This window comes from Cololabis saira, chromosome 21, assembly GCF_033807715.1.
Source record: "Cololabis saira isolate AMF1-May2022 chromosome 21, fColSai1.1, whole genome shotgun sequence".
Classification (NCBI taxonomy): Eukaryota; Metazoa; Chordata; class Actinopteri; order Beloniformes; family Belonidae; genus Cololabis; species Cololabis saira.
Window position 1 is genome coordinate 7,484,002 of NC_084607.1, and position 22,576 is coordinate 7,506,577.

The 22,576-nt window shown below is 43.1% G+C and overlaps 1 protein-coding gene across 1 annotated transcript; it reads right to left on the minus strand.

Annotated features, from left to right (window-relative positions):
• Positions 1-6,960: 6,960 nt before the first annotated feature.
• LOC133422636 (uncharacterized) lies at positions 6,961-17,102 on the minus strand. The gene is made up of 5 exons (XM_061712661.1): positions 16,993-17,102; positions 10,750-11,343; positions 10,542-10,661; positions 8,260-9,228; positions 6,961-7,837 (listed from the first exon to the last, which is right to left on the minus strand). The coding sequence occupies exons 1-5, from the start codon at positions 17,004-17,006 to the stop codon at positions 7,768-7,770; spliced, it is 1,767 nt and encodes a 588-aa protein (XP_061568645.1). The 5' UTR covers positions 17,007-17,102; the 3' UTR covers positions 6,961-7,767.
• Between the last annotated feature and the right edge of the window lie 5,474 nt (positions 17,103-22,576).

Genomic DNA, 22,576 nt, shown 5'->3' on the forward strand with positions numbered 1-22,576 from the left:
GGTTGGGGTGAAGCTGCTGTGACGTACTCGATTGCGCAACTGCTTTGTTCGTGTCGGCGCTGATGAGAAATCAGCTGGAGCCGCGAGCGGCTGAGAGTAAAACAGCTCGTCTACATCCCTTTTTTAATTCTCTCGTCAGCCCCCAGGTTTATGAACATCTGCACCTCAGAGTTGGATCACCAAACAGACGTTTTGCGCTTTATAATAAAATCGCCACGAGTCGCTCTCGCGCTGACTCCCGCTTCCTGATTCAAACATCTGACGGCCACCCGACCAATCAGTGGCGCGGAGGGTGGTGACGTTAGAAATAGTCCCGGCTCAGCCCGGTTAGAACCTCGCCAGAATGGTTACAGAAAAAGTATCTGCTTGGAGCGGCTCTACCCGCCTCTGCCCCTAGTGCAAAAGCGCAAAACGGGGCCGTGGCGGGTAGAAGCGAGCTGAGGTGATACTAGTGGAAAAGCGCCATTAGATTCCAAGGTGGGAACTGTGGAGCGGATCTGCCTTCCAAGCATGAGTTGAGATGGACTCACACCTGTGGTCTGCAGCGGGGTCTATAACTCATTAGGGCTAAGAAAGGATCAGTCTGTTTCAGTATTCTTTTGGCTGTCTGTACAGCCCTCTCAGCTTCTCCATTAGCCTGAGCATAGTGAGGACTAGTTGTTATGTGTCTAAAATCATACTCCTGAGAAAACTGTGCAAAAGCTCTGCCTGAGAATTGGGGGCCATTATCTGTGATTAATTCATTTGGGCTTCCCGATCTGGCGAATATGTTTTTCAGTTTAGCTCTAGTGGTTTTTCACTGGACATGTATTTGAGATAGGTTATTTCTATGTATCTTGAAAAGTAGTCAACAATAGTATTGTTTATTCATCTCACATATATCAGCTGCAACTCTTTCCCATGGACGGCTGGGAAGTGGAGTATTGATCAAGTGTTCTCTCATTTGTGTAGGCCAAGACTCTTGACACTGTTTACATGTGCTGACTATTTTCTGAATTTCTTTACTTATCCCAGGCCACCACACACTACACCTAGCACGTTCTCTGCATTTTACGATGCCTTGGTGCCCATCATGTATGCGCTGCAGTATCTCTGGCCTCATTGTGTGTGGCACTACTATTCTATCGTTGTACAATATCAGACCATTAGATGTGATGGGGTCATGTCTGGAAGAGTAGTTGGCCTTTACCTTGTCTGGCCCCTTAACAGCATACTGGGGCCAACCTGTAATCACATAATGCTGGACCGCTTGAAGTTCAGCATCTTGCAGGGTCTGCTGCTTGATCAGGTGAGACGGGCCACCCTTTCTGGACCGCTTCCTCGTAGGCCAGGATTTCACTTGTCAGCTCTGCAACTTCTTCTGTCTCGGCTGCCTGAGGATGTCTGGAAAGGGTATCAGCTATAACTAGTTCTTTAATCTGCCGAAGTTACATCAGGAGCAGGTTACGAATTTATATTCGCCGGCCTGGGATAGGTGGGTTGCGATGCCCGGGCCTGACGGGGCTTGCCGCGCAGGCTGGGGTGCCTTCTGGCGGTGCTGGACCCCCCTGGAGTTTGGTCCTCGACGCCGGCGGGAAGGCTTTGGGATCAACGAACTCAAACCAGTGATCTCAGAAAGGGTGAGATGTAAGATTGGATTGAAGGATCAAAGTTACATTAGTGTTGGAAAAAGTCCTGCAGGCATAGTGACGTAGAATTGTAAAATTGGGTTGATACACCGTACGAATTGGCACAGATTACTGTTGTAATACTGTATTTCACCCGGTCTTTGTACATTTTGACCGTATAGAAACGTAATTCTTGCTATTGTATGAATGAGATGTGTATGATTGGATTGACTGTTCAGGAGCGTGATATCAATCTTTTTTTTTATTTTACCTGTCGTAAAATCACGTACTGACAATTGACGGTTTCAACAGGTTAGGTTTTCGTCCCGTAAAATGAGCTGTATTTAGATACAGTAGAAGGGCGTGTTCATGAACCTACTGTCAAATTGTGTGTCAGTGACATTTTACACAGAATCATGGGTACCTCTTACTCGAACTGATGCTATACATATGGAGGAGAAACAAACCTATTGTGGTCATGTGAGTACAGTGTGGAAGGAGAAATATGGTTTTCCTGGTAATCTTGTCACAACGGAAGTACTGACCCTGCAGTTGGCTTTAAAACAAGAAATTGTGAAAGCATGGAAGAAGAAAAGAAAAGTAGAATTAAAGGTTCACTATGGATTTTCTGAGCAGTGGCTGACTGAGAGTAAGAGACGAGAGGAGGAAACCGTGATGTTGAGAACGGTAATAGGGGACGCCCTAATGACCAGTCGGACTCTGACTTAACTGATCAAAACAAACCTGAGACTGCTAAAACGAATACGCGTGACTCCCGTAAGGATCGTAGGGATCCTGTTAAACTGAAAAAGGTCTCGAAACATGCTTTTTCTGCACCATCTCGGGTTCAACCAACCCGGGATGTAAAAACAAAACATAAAGTTGAACCTCGCAAACAAAAGAAAGACCTGTATCCTGTGTCCGACCTTAAACAAATAAAACAAAAACCTGGATATGGTAAAACGGACTCAGGCTCCAGCTCAGACTCTGACTCGGACTCTGAATCTGAACCAGGATGTGCCGCGCCCCCATAAACCTGAATTGTCCATTAATCCAGGTGCTAATCCGCGTTACGGTCAAGGTGGTGATGATAACCCGACCATTATGGTTTTTCAAGCGTGGTCCAAAGATGAAATGATGAAAGCTGCTGATGGTCTTGCAGACCCATTTCAGGATGACAACCAGTTCCCAACTGACTTGGTAGAATTGATGAACAGCTTTCACCTGAATGGCTTAGAGGTGCTTCATGTGGTCAGTAAAAAACTTGGGCACAGACTTGGACGTATACAAGGTGATTTCACTGGACATGACGCAGCAAATCCTCCAGTGATTTTACCTGCTTACTCTCATGCCTTGACCGAAGCAGTAACACGGTTAAACAATCGCATTATTACGATCTTCTGTAGGGGAGCAGACTACACCTGCATTGCGGCATGCAAACAAAGGGATCCAGAACATGCTGAAGACTACGTAGTTTGTTTAGAAGCGGTTTTCAGGCATAATTCTGGCATTCCTTATGACCATGGAGCTTACCAGCAACAATTGAAAAAAGCGTTCCTGGAGGGACTACTGCCCACAGTGCGACATTTTGTAATGAAGTACTGGGTTCCTCAGACCACGGGCTCTGTAGCAAAGGCCGTGGAATTTGCCTCCCACGCACAAAGGGCGGTGTCCGTGAAAAAAAAGTCAAAGGGGTGCGTATGCTGCAGAAGAAGACACAGAATACGTTGAATACTCTGGTGATTATCGGAGTGACGGACGGGGCAATCTACGCGGAAGAGATCATTTCCATCGTAGACGAGGGGGGAGGAATGCAGCAGGGAATTTGGAAAACAGATGAAAATCTGATCCAAATTGGGAAGTTAGACGAAAATCTGATCCAAATTGCTGGCATTGCGGGAAACCTGGACATTTTTCTAGGGATTGCAAGACTAATCCTGAAAATAAAAGAAAACAGCCACAGCAAGAGAAACGTCCTGATAATCCCAACTCAGCCCATCAGAAATGACTAGTATCTGAACCACCGAATCAGGGTCCAAACGATATGATAGACATCTTTGCAGCCCTTAAACATGCCCGTCAAAATAATGAATTGCCATTCATAACCCTCAGTATTTCAAGGGGAAAACTATCGCTGTCTTTGTGATTCTGGGGTGTGTAGAACTGTTTTACAAACTACTCCCCCAAAAGTAACCTTATCTTCGGATGAAGTATATGTGAAAACAGCAAGTGGATACGTGGTAAAACATCGGTTGACAAATCCAGTTTTCGTGTGCCACAAGGACACCGGAAGAACAGCTTCCTGTCTTGTTCTGGTCGACCCTTCATGCCCAGTAAATTTGTTAGGCAGAGATTTAATGTACCTCCTCGATATTTCCATCATTGTAACCAAGAGCGTAATGAGAGCAGAGATAACTCCAGCTGATTCTCAGGATGTCTTTCTCGCACAGGGAATGGGGCTACCACATTATTGGTGGGCCCTAGATCTGGGTTACCAAACAGTAGCAGATGAAATATTGCAAGTTACAAAAACTAAAGTCGAACAGGGGGAATTTATGCCTCGTGATGCCCTCCATGTAACTATGAGGTATAACACAACCCCTGGCCCCGATCCATCTTATGATATAAAGCTTCATAAACTACGAGATCAGGTCATTACGGTTTCCCATTTGTACATCTCTCCGGATGGAGACTCAGTCTGTTCGGTAATATTGTCAGAAGAACCGAAAAAACTCCTGTATCAGCCTTTCCCGCGCATCTCAGTGTGCAGAGTAACATGCAGAGATTGGAAGGGAATGTCACATATTCTGGACACAGCTGAATCAGACACCTATGATCCAAAAACGGAAAGAGATGGCTGGCTTACAGGCAGCCGCACTCATTACCTGCGGCGTACCCTCATTTGGAGGGTTAAAGTGACACCTAGAGCACATATGGACGAATGACCGCGTGATAATCCTACACACGCTTTTGTAAATTTGGAGCAGTACCCAGAATTAAGTGAAATCCCTTCAGAGTTGTGGTCAAAAGGACCGACTGATGTTGGACTGATCAAAGGCTGCAACCCGGTACAGATTCAACCTCTGTCCGGAGTCAGACCAAACATCAGACAATATCCTATCAGCCCTGAAGCACGGAAAGGGATTGAACCTGTAATAGCTGATATGGTAAAATCTGGGAGCGCCCGAGAAGCTCCTGAAGCAACATGTAACACCCCGATCTTCATCGTGAAGAAGCCACACTCTGATAATTGGAGAATGGTTCAAGACCTTCGAGCCGTAAATTAAGCCGTCTTACACGCAGATGGCAAAAAGTACACATACACCCGCTTACCCCAAGGATTTTGCAACAGCCCGCATGAATACACTCTCGCGCTCAGACAATCTATGTCAACATGTCAGATTCCGACGCACACACAAATGTTATTATACGTGGATGACATCTTAATCACAGCTGACACAGAAGAAAATTGTAATGTGTACAAATGTTATTTCATTTTTTTAACAATAAAGTTGCCATTTGTGAACATTCAGTGTTGTGATTTCTTTACAGTTAACATGATTCATTTGTCTTGTAACATAAGAATTTAAATGATGAGGAATCGGAGTAAAGAACTGGTGTACCTGTTTAGAAGTAGTGACCCGTTCCCCTTTTCAGGGAACTAAAGGCTGATTTATGGTTCCGCGTTACACCAACGCAGAACCTACGGCGTAGAGAACGCGTTGATTTAACGCAGAACCGTAATTCAGGCTTTAAGATCCCAGGGAGCCGTTTACACCGTGTCATAACTGCATGTGAGCGTCCGAGCTGCGTGACATCGGACGCTCTCTGTCCACACTGAAACCGTTAAACTCGCGGCCAGTAAGGACAGTCCAATAGAAAATAAAGCAATGGAATTGATTTTGTCGCTGACGCTCGCTCGCATCGCATGGGACACGCTGTAATTGTGTACGGAGCTGGTTCTTCTGCCCGGAGAGGCTTTGTGCCCTCCCCTGCTACACGTCAGTCAGGCAGCCAATCAGCGCAGAGCCTCATTATCATAGCCTCCCCGCCCCTCAGAATCCCTCATAGATAAGGTTAGAAGCAGTAAAAATAAAGACATGGCCCAGAGGCTGAATTTCTGATTTATGTAGAAAAAACTATCAAAAGCTTGTTTTTAAGACATTCAAAGCCTGTTTAAGATATACATTAAATGCCATAATAGGTCACCTTTAAATAAAGGGGAATGACTGAATGAATATCAAATAAAGCCATAGAATTGTTTTTTGTCTTCTCTTTATTGTATAATGTTCACAAAGTGTAATGCAATTCATGTCATGGGTAGTGTATTTTGAAGGATCAAATACTCAACATCCCATATTATCAATTTTACATCGTGCAAGAAATGATGGGGGTGGCAATCAAACTTTGAAAATCGACTGTGCGCATGCGCAGAACCACAAAGTAGCATTTCTCGGCAGGTAGCAGGGATCATAGATATATATAAAGGCTAGATGACTCAAGGCGGAGTCTCCAGAGTCTCACCGGCGGCCATCTTACCACACGACACTCTTTGGCGCACTATCGTTGTTGTTGTTGGAGGGTGAGTGGTCTGTACAGACAAAAATACTCATAACTTGCTGAAATCTTGACGGATTGACAAACGGTTAAGTTTATTATAAACGCCATTAACGTGGGTATGATTCGAGATGCTTGGACATGTTGAAATTGTATCTTTTGTTTTTCGAAAAACGACTTAATATATATACACACATATATATGTATATATATATATGTGTATATATATATATATATATATATATATGTGTATGTATATATATATATATATATATATATATATATATATATATATATATATATATATATGTTATAATGTAAATATAAATATTACTAAGAATACTAAATATTGATTTAATATAAATACCATGTCATAGCTATCTGTTTCTTGTTATTTTCATATAAAAGTACGTTTGTCAATGTTTATAATTATTCACAAGTATGCAGTGTCATAACTACATCTCTGACGTTCATAACAAATCAACCTGGTTGAAAATTGAGCAAGTTAAGGTTGTTTAAGCAGTACATGCACCATTAAACACAATGTTATCCGCAACGTGGGCGGAGCCTGTACTTGCTCCTGATGTCCCAGGGACATCCAGAAACGGACCGAGCCCTGATTGGTCGGAGCTGTTAATTCTTGGTTAATTCTTGGATGGATGCAGGAACGTGATTGGCTGTCACAACCAAGAATAACCAAGAATAACCTAGACTTACAAGTGGCTAGAAGCACCATACGGGCGCGTGCTCGTATTTGTGATGGAAATAACTTCGAAGGAAAAAAATGCACTCTCAAAATGGCAGGGAAAAATGCACGGCCAAACGAAAATATGAAGATAAACACAGGACGTTTTTAACAGAGTGGGAGAGTTTAATATATATAATATAAATCAAATATTAATATGTAAGCAATACATCAAGACAGACCATGGTATACAATCACACAGCTAAGGGTGTCTCCGACCCGACGTCAAGTAATGTATTGCTTTTATAAAACGGTTACCAATAATGTAAATATGAAAGAGGAATACACAATCTATTTTATGTAGTTTTTAATTAATCAGAAATACATATGATCCAGTAAAAATATCCCCACTGTGGAAAAAAAGAGTCCCATTTCTCCAGCTCCACAAGTCGTCTTTTGCTCGTCTTTTTTTCTGGAGACAGGCACTCGTCAATCCATTCATCCATTGTTAGCCCTCCCCGGGGATCAAAGTTTACCGTGAACATGCCAAATGAATTGTTAACGAAAATGAAAAAATAAACTTTAACACCAGCTACTTTTTGCTACCTGCTGTAACCGTCCAAAAATATGTTACAGTTAGTTGTCATGGATATGTTTTGCATGCTTTCCTGACGCGGAATGATATGCTGTGATAAAGTTTAGAATAGAAGCTGTGGTATATAAATTAAGACAAGATTGCCCTTTATATCTCTCCTTCAATGGGGAAATTCACTTTGTGCAGCAGCAGTACACTCAATACACACATGCAGGGAAAGGGTAAAAAAAGTGCAAAAAACATATAATTACGAAATATAAACAGTATATCCATCCATCCATCGTCCGCCGCTTATCCGTTCCCGGGTCGCGGGGGCAGCAGTCTTAACAGAGATGCCCAGACTTCCTTCCTTCCTTCCTTCCTCCAGCTCTTCCAAGGGGAGTCCGAGGCGTTCTGTATACATTGGAATGAAAAATAATATGCTCATTAAACCACAGTTAACAACCAATCAGATTGCAGGATTTCACCTTTCTGTTTTATCATGGTATTTTTATGTATCAGAGAGAGCAGGGAGTGAGGGATGGGGCAGTTGATGTGTGCATATGTACGATGTGGCTCTTTGGAGTAACATAGTAACCAATTGTGGCTCTTAGCCTCTGGCTGGTTGGCCACCCCTGCTTTAAGTGTTCATTGTTCAGAAAACGTCAGCTGAAATTTAAAGCTCCTGATTTTAAAAGCTGAATTTAAAAAATGTTGAAATTTAAAGGAGTGAAGGGTCAACTTTTAGTTGTGGTTCATCAACGCAATATCTGATTTAATCGTGTCAGGAAGAGGCACATCGCTGTCTGAAAGGTTTTTACTGTCCGACACATTACCTTTTGACCTTCTGTTTTTTCTCCACCGCCTGAGTCTGACGTCCCCCCTCCGTCTCTCTCTGGTCCTCCGGCTCAGCATCCCGATAAAACAGTGTCTTCAGGACCGCCTTCTTCTTCCGCAACGTCAGCAGCCCTTCATGCAGGGAGTCGTGGATCTTCTTCCACGAGCTCATCTCTGAGCTCCAGAGAGCGGCTCGGGCCCTGATGAACTGCGACACCTTGGTCTTGCTGCCTTTGGCCAGGCTAATGCTGTCCATGCAGATGAAGAAGATATCCACCCCGATGAAGAAGACGTTGGACACGAGGCCGAATCTGGCCATCTTGGAGGCAGCCAGAGACCGCGGGACCTTACGTAGAGCTTTACCCTCCTGAGCCAGAACTTTACCAGCACCGGAGATCAGATCTTCACTCTTCAACACCTTGACAGCCGAGCAATTGCGTGTGAAGGAATGGATCTTTTTGCAACCGCTACCAACCGTAAAAGGCGCCATTCCCACGTTAGAGGGATCAATCTCAGTCGCCTCCATTTTGGAGATGGCTTGTCTGGTCACCTCCTCCAGAGAGCCCTGGAGTTTCGTCACATCCTCCATGAAGCTTTTGAGGACTTCCCCGGCTTTCTTCTGCTGCGTGCGGTTGACTCCCACTTCGGTGGTGGTCGTGACGAGGCTGTTGACCCCGCTGGTGACCCCCAAGCCGAGGCCGGTCATGGTCAGAGCGAGAGACACTCCCATCGTGACAGGGATCAGCGCCACACCGACGATGGACAGCACGCCCCCGACTATGCTCACCGAGCTGCCCGCCACACTGGAGATCTTCGCTCCTTTACTCATCCGGTCCAACTGAACCGCGTTTCCCTCCAGCTCGGTCAGCAACCGCAGCATCCTGGGCTCGCGCTCGCTGAACTCCTTCATGAAACCACGATACGAGTCCTTCTGGAACAAGAACACCATCCGGAAGTGTGTGTCCATCCTGGGAAAGTAACATTTAAAAGCAGGGAAACACAGAGGTGTAAGTGAAATGTATGAACATCAGTGTTGGTAAGATTAAAGGGTACATCATCATGGGAGTTAAACTTCTAGTGGGGGGGCTGTCCATACGTCTCAGCCGCGTTGGTGTTAATGGTTTTACAGCTGGAGGCGACCGCCATTGTTTACCTTTCTCACCCGTTTTTCATTTTACAGTTCCATGCACATCTAAATCAAGCTATTGGCAAAGATAAGATCTAGCTTTCGATTAAAATGTAATTGTTTTTTTTTTTTCTTATTTTTCTTCTTCTTTATTAGAAAAGCCATGTTCTTTTTTTCTTTTAATTCAATCACAATTTAAATGACAAAATCCAGCATTACATAGTCCGACAAATATTTTGTTCAACATGTCACTAACATGGCTGAGCATATATAACATATAAACAACAGCAACAAAATCACCCAGAGATTAAGCTGATAAACAATAATTAAAAAAAAAAGTCAGAGAATTAATCTGGAATTAAAGTAATTAAACCTTCATATACACATATGGCTTATTTAGTTTTTATATGTTTTAAGGATTTTTTGAAATTACATTTTTTGAAAAAATTTAAAACAGCGCAGTGCTATTTGAAAATGTCTGTGGATGAAATGATTTTCTAAAAGAATTAAAGTATTATATAACATATCCCTCTTTTGTTTCCTGCAACAAAACGACTATTTTAATAGTGTGGAAGTTTAAGGTTTGTGCTTGAGTGTCTTTCTCTGGGGTCCAGGTTTGAAAACATCCCCAAAATGACAATCAAAAAAACATGTTCAATAGTTTCAATATATGGGTCACAGAATTTACAATTATTACAATCTATATTAAGTCTTTGTCTAAGAAAACCATTGCAAGGGTAGATATCAATTCAAATCTTAAAATGAGTTTCTTTAGCTTTTGGAGCGACCGGGAGAGGGAGGTACTTGGTTCTGATCATTAGAAAAGCCATGTATAGTGTACAAAACAAGTCAGGGAAGTTTTGATGATTTGACTGATTTGGAGATTTTATGAATCGTTATCGGATCATTCAAAGGAAAATTGATTCAAACCAATGAATCGATTTTTTTAACCCAGCCCTAAGCACCGACATCGTCAGGGAAGAGGAATGTAAAAGGCAAGGTAGGAATAATGTTTCACCTTTGACTCCTCAGGTGTGAACAAAAACCCCGGTGAGCTGATTATAGCACCTCAGATTCATCCCATTCTTCCTCAGGTGTCAGTGACCCTCCCCCTTTTGTTATTCATGACCCCCTGATGTTTGGGGTGAATCTCACCTGATGTCATCCAGCTGATTGATGTGATCAAGCATCTGCCGTATGTTCCTCTCAGTCAGACCCCGTCTGAGCTCCACCGCCACCTCCTGGACCGTCTTCAGGCTGAAGTCACTGAAGCAGCTGAGACAGACGTTGTTACTTTTCTCTTCACACAATATTCTTTATTAGAGGAATTATCTCTGTAAAATGCATGATGTTTGTTGTTTACCTCTTCTTCTTCTCCATCTCCTCACAGATCTTCCTGCTGGTCTGGATGTATTGTTCCAACTGGTAGGCCATGACATCGGCGTTCGGAAGTCTTGGGAGGAAGAAGACGCTTGCGTCTCTCTTGAACTCCAGGAGCAGCGGACAGATGCGTCGCGCGGCGTCGATGACGGCCCTAACGTGAGCCAGGCTGATTTCTTCAGGGAGTTTCAACATGTCGTTCTCCGTGAACACGTGCATAGAGGTGACGGCCAGCTTCTCCATCGCGTCCAGGAAGCAGTCCAGCTTCTCCAGACCTTCCAGGACATCCTTCAACACTGCGGCCAGCTCCTTCTGCAGCTCCTCGCGCTTGCTGTCTCCAGTGAACTTGTTTCCCATGTACTCCATGAAGGCCTTTCCTTTGTCCTCCGACTTTGTGAAATGGCTCAGGTCCAAGCTGATTTTATCAGCTCTTTTTTGGATGTCCTTCATCTTTTTCAACTCATCAGTCTCCCTCCTGGGCATCCATTCAGAGAACCTCCCACAGAACTCCCTCACCGTGTGGACGTAGGTGAGCGTATCTGAGGTGTAACGACACAAGGCCTTCTGCAGCTCTTTGCTGTAAAACAAACAGCTTCTAATTAGGATGAACAGGATAGACGTGCCTCTCTCTGCATCGTTGGTCATAACCAGTTTCGTCCCCAAAGTCATCACCATCCTGAACATGCATCTGTCCACCATCACACGGAAATCTTTTTAACTTTAAAATCTTGCTGCTGACATTCAGAGCTCTGCATGGTCAGGCCCCCTCCTACATCAAAGGCTGAGATCAGATAAGATAAGATAGTCCTTTATTGATCCCCAGAGGGGAAATATGGGTGCTACAGCAGCAAGAGGTGTGCGAACCGTGCGACCACACGGGGCCTCGCGCCCCAAGGGCCTCGCGCCCCAAGGGCCTCGCGCTATGGGCCGTTTTTTTTGTTTTTTTTCCTTCTTTCCCTTATAAATATCAACAGTCACATTCCATTACAGACCTAAATGTGTACTAGTCTGTGCATATCAATAAATATATGGGCGATGATGTGCTTGCTGATTGATGTCACTGCGCAGCTGCGCGTGTCTGTTGTTCCATACAACTGTGTCATACCAAGCGCAGACACAAGGTGCTCTGATCAAGACGGGTGGAGTGTAGAACAAACTGTCACACAATGTCGAGAGAACGAGATTGATTCAGGAAATGTCCAGGAAATGTAGGAAAAAAGAAAAAAACTAAAGAAAATGGAAGGAGAATGCTGACCCCCGGACGTGTTACATGGGGTTGTCCCACTGATTCAGCTCAAATTCCGACGGACCGCAACAGAGAGCTGGCTGCTACCTGACAAGGACCTGACAGCGGCCAGGTGGAGCGTGCACGCGCATGTCGTCGGGAGATTAATTTACCGAAATTTCTGGAGCAAATTCGGGGTCGGTCGACTGATAACTGATACATTTTTTTTTATTTATTAACATACAGTACAAACAGCGACAAAAGACGACATCAGTTACTGTGGCAGGGTGGAGGAGCTGCAGCCACTCAGGCTGATTAGGGCACAGGTGGGCCCAATCAGCCTCTCCACCCTGTCAGCTTTCATAAGGCAGAGCTGGACAGCAGCAAAGGGGCCGATGGAGCTGCTGCCTGAGAAGCTGCTGATGTGCTTCTGCACGTGTGTGTGTTGGTGAAACTGGTGAAATAAAGGGTCTGCACGAAACTCTGTGTCTCTCCATCCTTCGGGCGGGCCCCCGTAGCATCCACCCTGCTACATCTGGCGCCCAACGTGGGGCCCGAAGAATGGACGAGAGAGGCACGGAGCGGGCCCTGGACGCGCTCGCCCGGGCCATGGCGGGCATGGCGGCCGCCTTCCGGGACCAGGGTGAGCGGCAGCTGGCCGCCATAAAAGCCCTGGTGGCCGCGGGGCGACCCACCCCTGCACCCCGTCTGAGGGCCGCCGCAGCAACGCGGGAGGAGCTGGCGGCGCCGCAGCTGAGAGGCCGGGAGGCAGAAGCTGCGGGCCGCCAAGCGACGGCTCCCGAGGCGGGGGGACCCGCGGAGCGACCCATCCCTGCACCCCGTCTGAGGTTTGCCGCGGCAGCGCTGGCGGCGCTGCAGCTGACCGGCCGTGAGGCAGTCGCTGTGGGCCGCCAGGCGACGGCTCCTGGGACGGAGTCGGCGACGGAGACGGAGGGGGAGTTGGCTGGGGAGGCGGCTGCGGAGGCGCAGCCGCCAGCGACGGCGGGTCCCGCGGAGACGTGTCTCTCCATCCTTCGGGCGGGCCCCCGTAGCATCCACGCTGCTACAGTTACAATTATATGTATCTAGGTGTGTGTGTGTGTGTTCGTGTGTGTTTGTGTGTGTGTGTGCGTGTAAATAATATGTTGAAAGTAGATAAATAAAGAATATTAATTCGACAATAAATAAGTAAACAAATAAATAATTATAAAATTGAGTGGTGTAGCATGATATAATATAAATATAGCATAATAATATAGTAATATCCTAATATAACATAATCATTTCTATAATATTTTATAACATATAACAAAATGATATCACCATACTATTATATATAACAATATAATAATACTATAGTTTAACATCCCATGAGATTTCATAACTTAATATAATGATACACTATGAAACAATATATCATGAAAATGCCAAGAATAATTATTAGAATTAGAATTTGTAATTTATATATTACAATGGGGGGTGAGGTCAGACCGGGGCGTCAGGGAAGTGAGCAGCTCAGATGATTGATCATCGGTGGGTAAAACCCCCCACCAGCAGCATCACCGCTGCATCTTCCGACTAGCAAGACTCTATCTGCACCGAGACTGTCCTGATCGGCCGCCGCTGTTCTGACACACATGTTTCTAACAGTGCAGCAGCAATGTGGATCATAAATGTGAGGATAACAGCTGCTGTTTCAGACCTCCACGTCTGGTCACTTGTGGTCAGCTGGTGTCTGACCAGGACCAGCGCCACTCGCAGCCAGAGCGAGAAACTGCAGGTCGCGTTCAGAACAGCAAGTATATTCGCCCCCTTCATTTGACGCGTCGACAGGCTCGTTCTCCTGAAAGACACCTCTAGTTCAAATACATAAATATCTCTGCTGTTTCTCATCATCAGTTGCTGCATCGGCAGGACTAAAGGCTGAATTATGGTTCTGCGTCAAAACGACGCCGTGCCTACGGCGTGTGGTTTTTGTACACGCAGAGGACACGCCGTCACATGCGCCGTCAGTGACGTGCACCTCCCGAAAATTGTAACTACGCGTCGAGGAGACGCAGACCACACGCAGACCGAGAGGGCTGTGATTGGTTCGTTTGAAAGCGAAGCATTTCCGGTTTCCGGTTTGAATCAGTAGTGAACTTCCAGGGCTTTTTTCTTCGTTTATATGTGATTTTTTTTGTTTTTGTTTTTTGCACAATAGTTGTCCTTATTTCTTTGATTTACTGTGACCGGAAAAAGTCGGATAAACCATTCAGAAAAAGATCGCTAACTAGTGGCCGCGGGGGGTACTGCACCGCGACCAAATGAAGAGACGGAGAACTCTGAACGATTCGTGACGGTGTCACGGGTGCGCCGTGTGCTCTGCGTGTGTGTGACGCAGAACCATACCCGCACCTTAAGAGCTCTCCAGTCTCCCGACAGCTCTTGTTGAACGGTCCGACAAACCATCTCCGATCATGCTGTTTTCTTTACCGAGATCAAAAGAAAATCCGAGCAGTGATCTCCTCTACATCCCATGTTGCTGTCTTGTTTATAACAAGTGTGTTTGTAACAGCCTGAATCTGATTGGTTTACGAGTAAATTGTCCCCCACGGGGTGGGCTCTCATGATAGGCTGAAACAAAAGAAGATATCTGATTGGTTGCAGATCCTTCCGTGTTAAAAAAAACGTATTTGTGGATCGAGTCCATGGATCTATTATTACTGGATGGAAGACCAAAAATGGCCGCCCATTCATTTCAATGTAAGTTGCTCGCCTTGCGCATAAGCCGAAAAAAGTTCCGGACTTCCGGGTTTACTTCCGCGTTAAGGGGTCCATAGAGCATGCACAGTTGAGTCACCTCCCATGATGCTCTGGGCCTCCCATCAGGCCCCGGGGCAATGACGCGAGTATTAATATAATATGTATTAATATAATATATTAATATATTATATATATATATTATATATATATATAGTATATTATTACATGTATAGCATCACATATATGATTAATGTATTAATATAATATAATTACATAATATATATTAATATAAAACATCCGTGGAGTGCACGGACACGGCTGTGACGTCATCCGTGACGTCACGCCCAGAAAGAGACTTTTCTTTGACTTTTCTGGCCGTTATAAAACATTTTTGACGGATATAAAGTCCATGAATTAAAAATATAGAATACAAAGATTAGTAATTGCCGGTGATTACAGCTGGAGGTGTCCTGTGAACAGTTTTAGAGGCTTCTCTTTTAATATTGCGGTCTATGGGAAAAAAGCTTTCTGGGCCCCATGGGATTTTTTGTTGCAGTACTGGCCACTGGGAAAAATCGGCGTGCCTGCTGAGTGCGAGATTGGGGGGCTGATCGAGTCACGTCAAGGGAGTCTCAAAAGTCACACGCAAATCCAGCGCAGCTCACAGACAAAAAAAATGTAATCCTTATCAGAAAAAAAATTCTGTTGTAATTGAGAATTCTTTAAATTCGAATTATCTACATTTTTGAAATGGGAGTTCGATAACAAAGTTAAAAAAGAAGAAGAAAGATGAAGAAAATATAATTGCAGAAATAACTTCAATATCACAAAAATCACCTTATAATTTATCAGAAAACAATTGATGATTCTATAAAATAAACTGGATGATATTTACAAATTGAAAGCTGATGGGGCCTTTGTTAGAAGTAGGAGAAGATGGATATATATATATATATATATATATATATATATATATATATATATATATATATATATACCTGTAGAGCGTCGTCACTTTAATCTCTGCAGCAGTTATAGCAGACGTCACCAAAGTAAAACGTTTTTTACAATACTTTCAACCAATATTTAAATACAACTTGATAAATGAAGAACTTTGAGCACTTATTTAAATGCTGATATGAATTGAATAATTTAAAGAAGCACAGAAACATGTTTTTAGCTGGGAAACTCCAGAAACGGGCGTCTGTACCTTTAAGGAACAGCTGATAGAAACACCACCAATGTAGCCTCTGTCTAGACATTTCTAAAAGTGAAAAGCAGCCTGGATTACAGATGTTTATTTAGTTAAGTAACTCTGTGAGATATTTACGTGATAAAGTAAGGTGTTGTGCCAAAAAGTGATTGATTGAAGGCCAAATACAGTTAATGAAAAGTTGTTTCTGCCTAAATATGACTTCATTTCATTCTTGAGCTTCATAATTTGAAAATCTGACGTTTTAGCGCTATCGTTCGACGGGCTGCTGTGCGCGCTCCCGCGGCCAGAAATCAGATTCTGGCAGCCAGGCAATCACTTTTTGGCACGACATCTGGAAAGGAAAGAGAAAGAGAAAGGAAAGTTTGTTTTGTTTTTTTCTGTTGGTGCATGATGCGGGGAGAAATATGAAAAGCTAAAATAACAAGTAAAAAGTTATTTAACTACTTTATGGCTCGAAGATGTCTTTAATAAACCCGTTACCACCGTCACAATGTTCTTTTTTGAAAGCAGCTTCAAGCAGATTACAAAAATTGTTACCACATGAAGATGTCTCACTCTCACATAGGCTACTCCCTTGATATATATATATATATATATATATATATATATATATATATATATATATATATATATATATATATATATATATATATATAGAGCGTCGTCACTTTAATCTCGGCAGCAGCAGACGTCACCAAAGTAAAACGTTTTTTACAATACTTTTGACCAATATTTAAATACAACTTGATAAATGAAGAACTTTGAGCACTTATTTAAATGCTGATATGAATTGAATAATTTAAAGAAACACAGAAACATGTTTTTAGCTGGGAAACTCCAGAAACGTGCGTCTGTACCTTTAAGGAACAGCTGATGGAGGAAACACCACCAATGTTGCCTCTGTCTAAACATTTCTAAAAGTGAAAAGCAGCCTGGATTACTGATGTTTATTTTGTTAAGTCACTCTGTGAGATATTTACGTGATAAACAGTCCCATGTTGTTGTTTTTCCGTCTCTCAGAACAGACAATAAAACTTTACCTTGCTACAGACATCTCTCTCCTCTCCACAAGTCTTCACGAGCAACGAGGTCGGTGATCTGCTTCGTTAGGAGCTTCACAGAAATGAAACAAAGTAACTGTAACTCGGGAAGAAAGGCTGTAATTTGGGGCTCTGGTATGTTTGCTTTCGTTTTGACGGGAAACCGCACCCGCTTTAACGCCTTCCCCCGTGTCTTGCCAAAAAGTGATTGCCTGCCAGAATCTGATTTCTCCCCTGAAAATGGGTCTTTTTTCCTGTCACAAATTGACTGAAGGCCAAATACAGTTAATGAAAGGTTTTTTCTATCTAAATATGATTTGATCTCATTCTTGAGCTTCATAATATAAACACTAGAGCTCACAGGATTGCTTTAACTCTTTTAAAAGACCATTACAACACAAAATAGGCATTTTCACCTGCCAAAAATTATTTGAAGGCCAAATACAGTTAATGAAAAGTTGTTTCTGCCTAAATATGACTTCATTTCATTCTTGAGCTTCATAATCTGAAAATCTGACGTTTTAGCGCTATCGCTCAACGGGCTGCTGTGCGCGCTCCCGCGGCCAGAAATCAGATTCTGGCAGCCAGGCAATTACTTTTTGGCACAACATCTGGAAAGGAAAGAGAAAGAGAAAGGAAAATTTGTTGTGTTTTTTTTTCTGTTGGTGCATGATGCGGGGAGAAGTATGAAAAGATAAAATAACAAGTAAAAAGTTATTTATACTTTGCCGCGTGAAGTGGTCTTTAATAAACCCGTTACCACCGTTACTATGTTAAATAACTTTACTAGCGCCAAATCGTCACCAGGCAAAACAAATATTGTTTCAACAATGTGTACTGTATGATAGTTTGTTTGTTTTTTGGTAAAAAAAAAAAGACCTTTTTAAACCTATAAACAGCATTAGTAGCAGCTTATAGACAGTAGGTTGAAAATAACTGAACTAATGAGTACAATAAAAAAATCATAAGTGAATAAATAAGCTTTGAATGTTGAGCTGAGGCTGAATCCGGGCTTTTGCAGCGCCCCCTGGTGGAGCAACAAGAAAAGCTGCAGTTGTTTGCACAATCTTAATGTTTGAGGAGGTTTTTCAATGACGTCTGAAAAAAATATTGAATAAGTGTTTTATAACCATATTCATCGCAGTCGGTGCATCTTTTCGATTTGTTGACATTTATAATGATAAAATGTTGACATATTCTCAATATCCATGACTTGTTATCTACTGAGTGGTTGAGAAGTGTAGATGAAGACATTTTGTTTTTTTTTTGTTCTTTTTGGGGGGTATTTTGTCTTTTTTTCCTCTCTCTTTCTGTAGCAGGACATCCCCTGATATTCCCTATTGTTTGCACTTATATCATCACAATGCTGTACGAGGAAACTAGGACATACAAACTGCACTGGGGCAAATATGCTCTGCTTTAATAGGCCTACTATTTTGTGTATATGTGACATCATGTGAATAAAAACAAGACAGAAGTATCATGAACAGTTAAATTAGCTAAGTTAAATAGTTACATTGGCTAAGAAGGGGTAGTGGGTTCTGACTTCAGGGGGTTCCAGTTGAAACGTCCTACCTGGAACTCAGAAATTCAGTCTTCCCGGTACGAATGAAATGCAGCAGACATTTAACCTAGTTATGACTCAGCTGAAGGGGAGCTTAAACTGGTAACACATTGATTTATTTAGCTATCCAAGTTATTAATAATATAACCTCCTAGAGGGTCATTGCTTTAATCTTTGTAGCAGTTGTAATACTTGACCAGCAGATGTCGCCAAAGTACACATGCTGTTACTGTGAGTGAGGCTTATATTTAAATGAAAGTGATACATGTGTCACTTTACCTCGTCATGAAGCATCATGAAGTTAATTTCAGTTCAGTCTGAAAGATATATATATATTTTTTTTTTTAAAGATTTTTTTGGGTCCTTTATTGAGAATGCAGACTGGAAAGGGGTAGAGAGAGAGAACGGGGAAGACACGCAGCAAAGGTGCGCGGGCTGGATTCGAACCCGTGACCGCTGCAGGAGGAGGACTGTAGCCTCAGTATATGAGCTGCCGCTTAACCCCCTGAAAGATATTTTAAAGTAATATTACATTACATTTGTTTTATTCTTTATGTTATAACCATTGTAGAGAAGCCATAATGCCAAGAAAACCGGAAAGACAACCTGGGGCTAGGCATCCTTTGAGGAGATGGAGAAGGCAGCTGCTGAGGTCAAGGCAGGAAAGAAGTCCTTAAGGGACTTCAAGGATAAGCATATAGACAACTAGCTGACCAGTTTCATGGCCTCATCCACTCAAGTGCCGCCAATTGGCAGTTGAATATGCAAATAAAAACAATATCCCTGTCCCTGACATTTGGACAACGAACCGATGTGTAGGTTGGCTACGGTATACAAAAGATCACATGATTGTGTAGGTTAACGAACTGATATTGTCACAAAGCTTAATCTTATAATAATTTATTATCTACTGTTTTAGGTGAATCTTGGTTTTCTGGCTTCCTAGCACGTCGCCATCTCCCTGTCCAAACTCCGGAGGCGACATCCTTGGATAGAGCTATAGCCTTTAACATCCTTGGATAGAGCTAGAGCCATTAAAAGAACGACAGTGGGGGAGTTCTTTGATAATCTGGCTGTCATAGGCGGCGGGTGACTGAAATATTTGGTGAAGCTATGTATAGGGAGGAATCCTCGCGAAAATTTTGAGGTTTTTTTTCACCCAAAACAGATGCGTAACAATGATTTGAGTATAATTTGACCAATATAATAGCAGGATTACCGGCAGTGCAGTCTCCTCCTCCTCCCGGGTCATCGCTGCTCATATGGCCGGTTGCACCATCAGGTGAGCCGGTGTTAGACACTGGGGGGGTTGCTGACGCGGTGGCTGCAGGTGCAGTCGCTCTCCTCCGACTCACTGTCACATTGGCAGCAGCTTCGGCAATGTTTTGTGTTTGTTTCTCTTTTGGTTTAAAAAATGAACGTATATCCATCTTGGTCTTGATTTGAAGCTTTGTGTTGTGTTTTGAAAGGAGCGCTGCTGGCTGTGCATTTGTAATTGGCGGACAAAAATGCGGATGTTTACAAACAACATTTACGGTTCTGATCACCTGAGCGGTCCGCAGACCAGGGGGGTGTGACTGGCTATTTTTCTTTTTTTTTAACCAAAGCCTTGCTGAATTATCACCGCATTAAGGAGCTGAAGCAACAACACACATTCAATATTGCAGCTTTTTATTAATGTTGCGCACATATTATATCATTTTTGCAAAATACTTGGCATTGTATTTGGGGAGGCTTAGCCTTCCCTAGCCTTCATTACCCGCCGCCCATGCTGGCTGTAGTGATTGACAGGTGACAGAAATAATTCTTTAGTTGATAATGTTTTATGGAAGATTTACCTGTAGAATTTGTTTTTGAGTCTGATATGTTTCTACCTTTGCCTCTCCTTTAACAGGCATAGAGGGGTAGCAAGTTCTGACTTCAGGGGGTTCCAGTTGAAACGTCCTACGTGAAACTCAGAAATTCTTCCCGGTAAGAATGAAACTCAGCAGACATTTAACCTAGTTATGACTCAGCTGAAGGGGAGCTTAAACTGGTAACACATTGATTTATTTAGCTATCCAAGTTAATAATAAAATAACCTCCTGTAGAGGGTCACTGCTTTAATCTTTGTAGCAGTTGTAATACTTGACCAGCAGATTCAACTCAACTCAACTTTATTCATAAAGCCCTTTAAAAACAACACGGCTGAACTCAAAGACGGAAACAGAAACAAAAATAACATAGTTAATAGTTAGTCAGTGTAGCACTGCGAGTTGCTACGGGGGTCACTAAGACAGCAGATACCGGGATTTCGTTTAGAAATATCTTTATTTCTTTTTCGTTTGTTTCTTTCGAGTATTGTGCTTCTGCACCGTCCGCAGAGCTGCACCTCTGCTCCGCTCTGCGTCCGTCCTCTCCCGTCTCCAGGGCCCGCACACCTACTGAAATACACAGAGAATGATTAGATTCACCTGTGCACCGTCAGCTGTTCCAGCCGCGTCACCTGTGCGCCACTCCCCCGCACTCCCTCTCTCCCCTGCAGACCACGCCCCAATCCTGCACCCTGCCACAGTCAGTTAAAACAATGAAACCATAAAATCCAAGATATCAAACTGAGTTAATAGCCAAAGACAAACAATGTGTTTTACTGTAAGAGACGATTAAAAAGCGAGTCAAGTGACTCGTTTCATGATTTTAGAGCAGATACTGAAAAGGTTTTTCAGAGGTTCCTCTTTGTCTTAACAACGGCTAACAGTAATTTATCTGTGGACCTGAGAGAGTGTGAAGAAGTGTACAGTAGGAGCAGTCTGACGGCTGTTTAGAAGCGAGAAAATGGAGACATTTAAAACAAAATAAATTAAGTTAAAGGGGACCTATTATGGCATCTAATACCTATTTTAAACAGGCTTTGAATGTGTTAAAAACAAGCTTTTGATTTTTTTTGCTAAATAAATTAGAAATTCTATCATTATCAATTCATTCTTTACCCTCCCATTCTCTAACCTCATTATCTATGCAGGATTCTGAGTGGGCGGGGCTATGATAATGAGGCTCTGTGCTGATTGGCTGCCTTAATGACGCAATATACCGCTACGAAAAAATGGCGGAAGCTCCGGCCGGCGGAGTTAGTTGTGGGCGTGGTTTCACGCATTGGAGGCCAACCGATGCAAATTACATTTTGGTTACGTAACAAAAGGGAGCAGAATCTGAACGGCTTGTAGAAGTCACATGACACTGGGTGGATCATCCGGGCGGCTGTACAGACACTGCGGAATTTGGTTGCTTTCCTCCTTATCTGAGTTGGCAGGTTGAGGGGAGAACACTTTATATATGTTAAAGCAAGAAAAAAGTGTTTTTCATAATAGGTCCCCTTTAAGAAGCAATGCAAAACAAAAGAACCAGTGAAATGACACTCGGATTGGAGCAATGTGTTCTTGGTTTCCTGCATCAAGTGGAGGCAGAACAGATGGATTCTGAAGGCATGAATTAATATAACTATGGGATAATTTATAGTTGCCTACATGCATGTGGCCCCAGGGGCGTAGCAACCTTCTCAACAGTGGGGGGGATTTGGTAGCTTTGCTTGTATGTATGTATGCTTGCTGAAGTCATGGGGGAACTTAAAAAGCCCTCAGCGCCCGCAGCGGCCCCGGCAGGAATTGAACCCAGGACCTTCTAGCTCTGAGCTGGCTCCACTACCAGCACCCCCACCTACCTTGGTATTAACCATTAATATATATGCAGACAAAGGGGTAAAGAAACAAGAGAAAATTGAAAAGTGATGAAGCAGCCCATAACAACAAAGTTCCTTAACTTAAGGTTTTTAGTTAGTCCTTGTTTGATTTTTTCACTTCACCTTGTTTCAGACATTTTTCTTCTCTCCACGTCAATTCTTCACAAGTGCTCAGGTCTGAGCCTTGCTTGCATAAATTCAATCTGCTGTGTTACACATCTCACTAAGGTGCAATAACTTAACCATAAATCGCACAAAAGAGACATCTCTTGAGGTAAATCATGCTTGCTTTTGTTATTGGTGGC

Excerpts from the sequence above, each read along its gene's own strand:
- LOC133422636 (XM_061712661.1), bottom strand. Across the intron at positions 10,662-10,749 it reads GAGATGGAGAAGAAGAAGAG|CTGCTTCAGTGACTTCAGCC; the intron begins GTAAACAACAAA and ends CGTCTGTCTCAG. Across the intron at positions 9,229-10,541 it reads AATCAGCTGGATGACATCAG|GATGGACACACACTTCCGGA; the intron begins GTGAGATTCACC and ends TTACTTTCCCAG.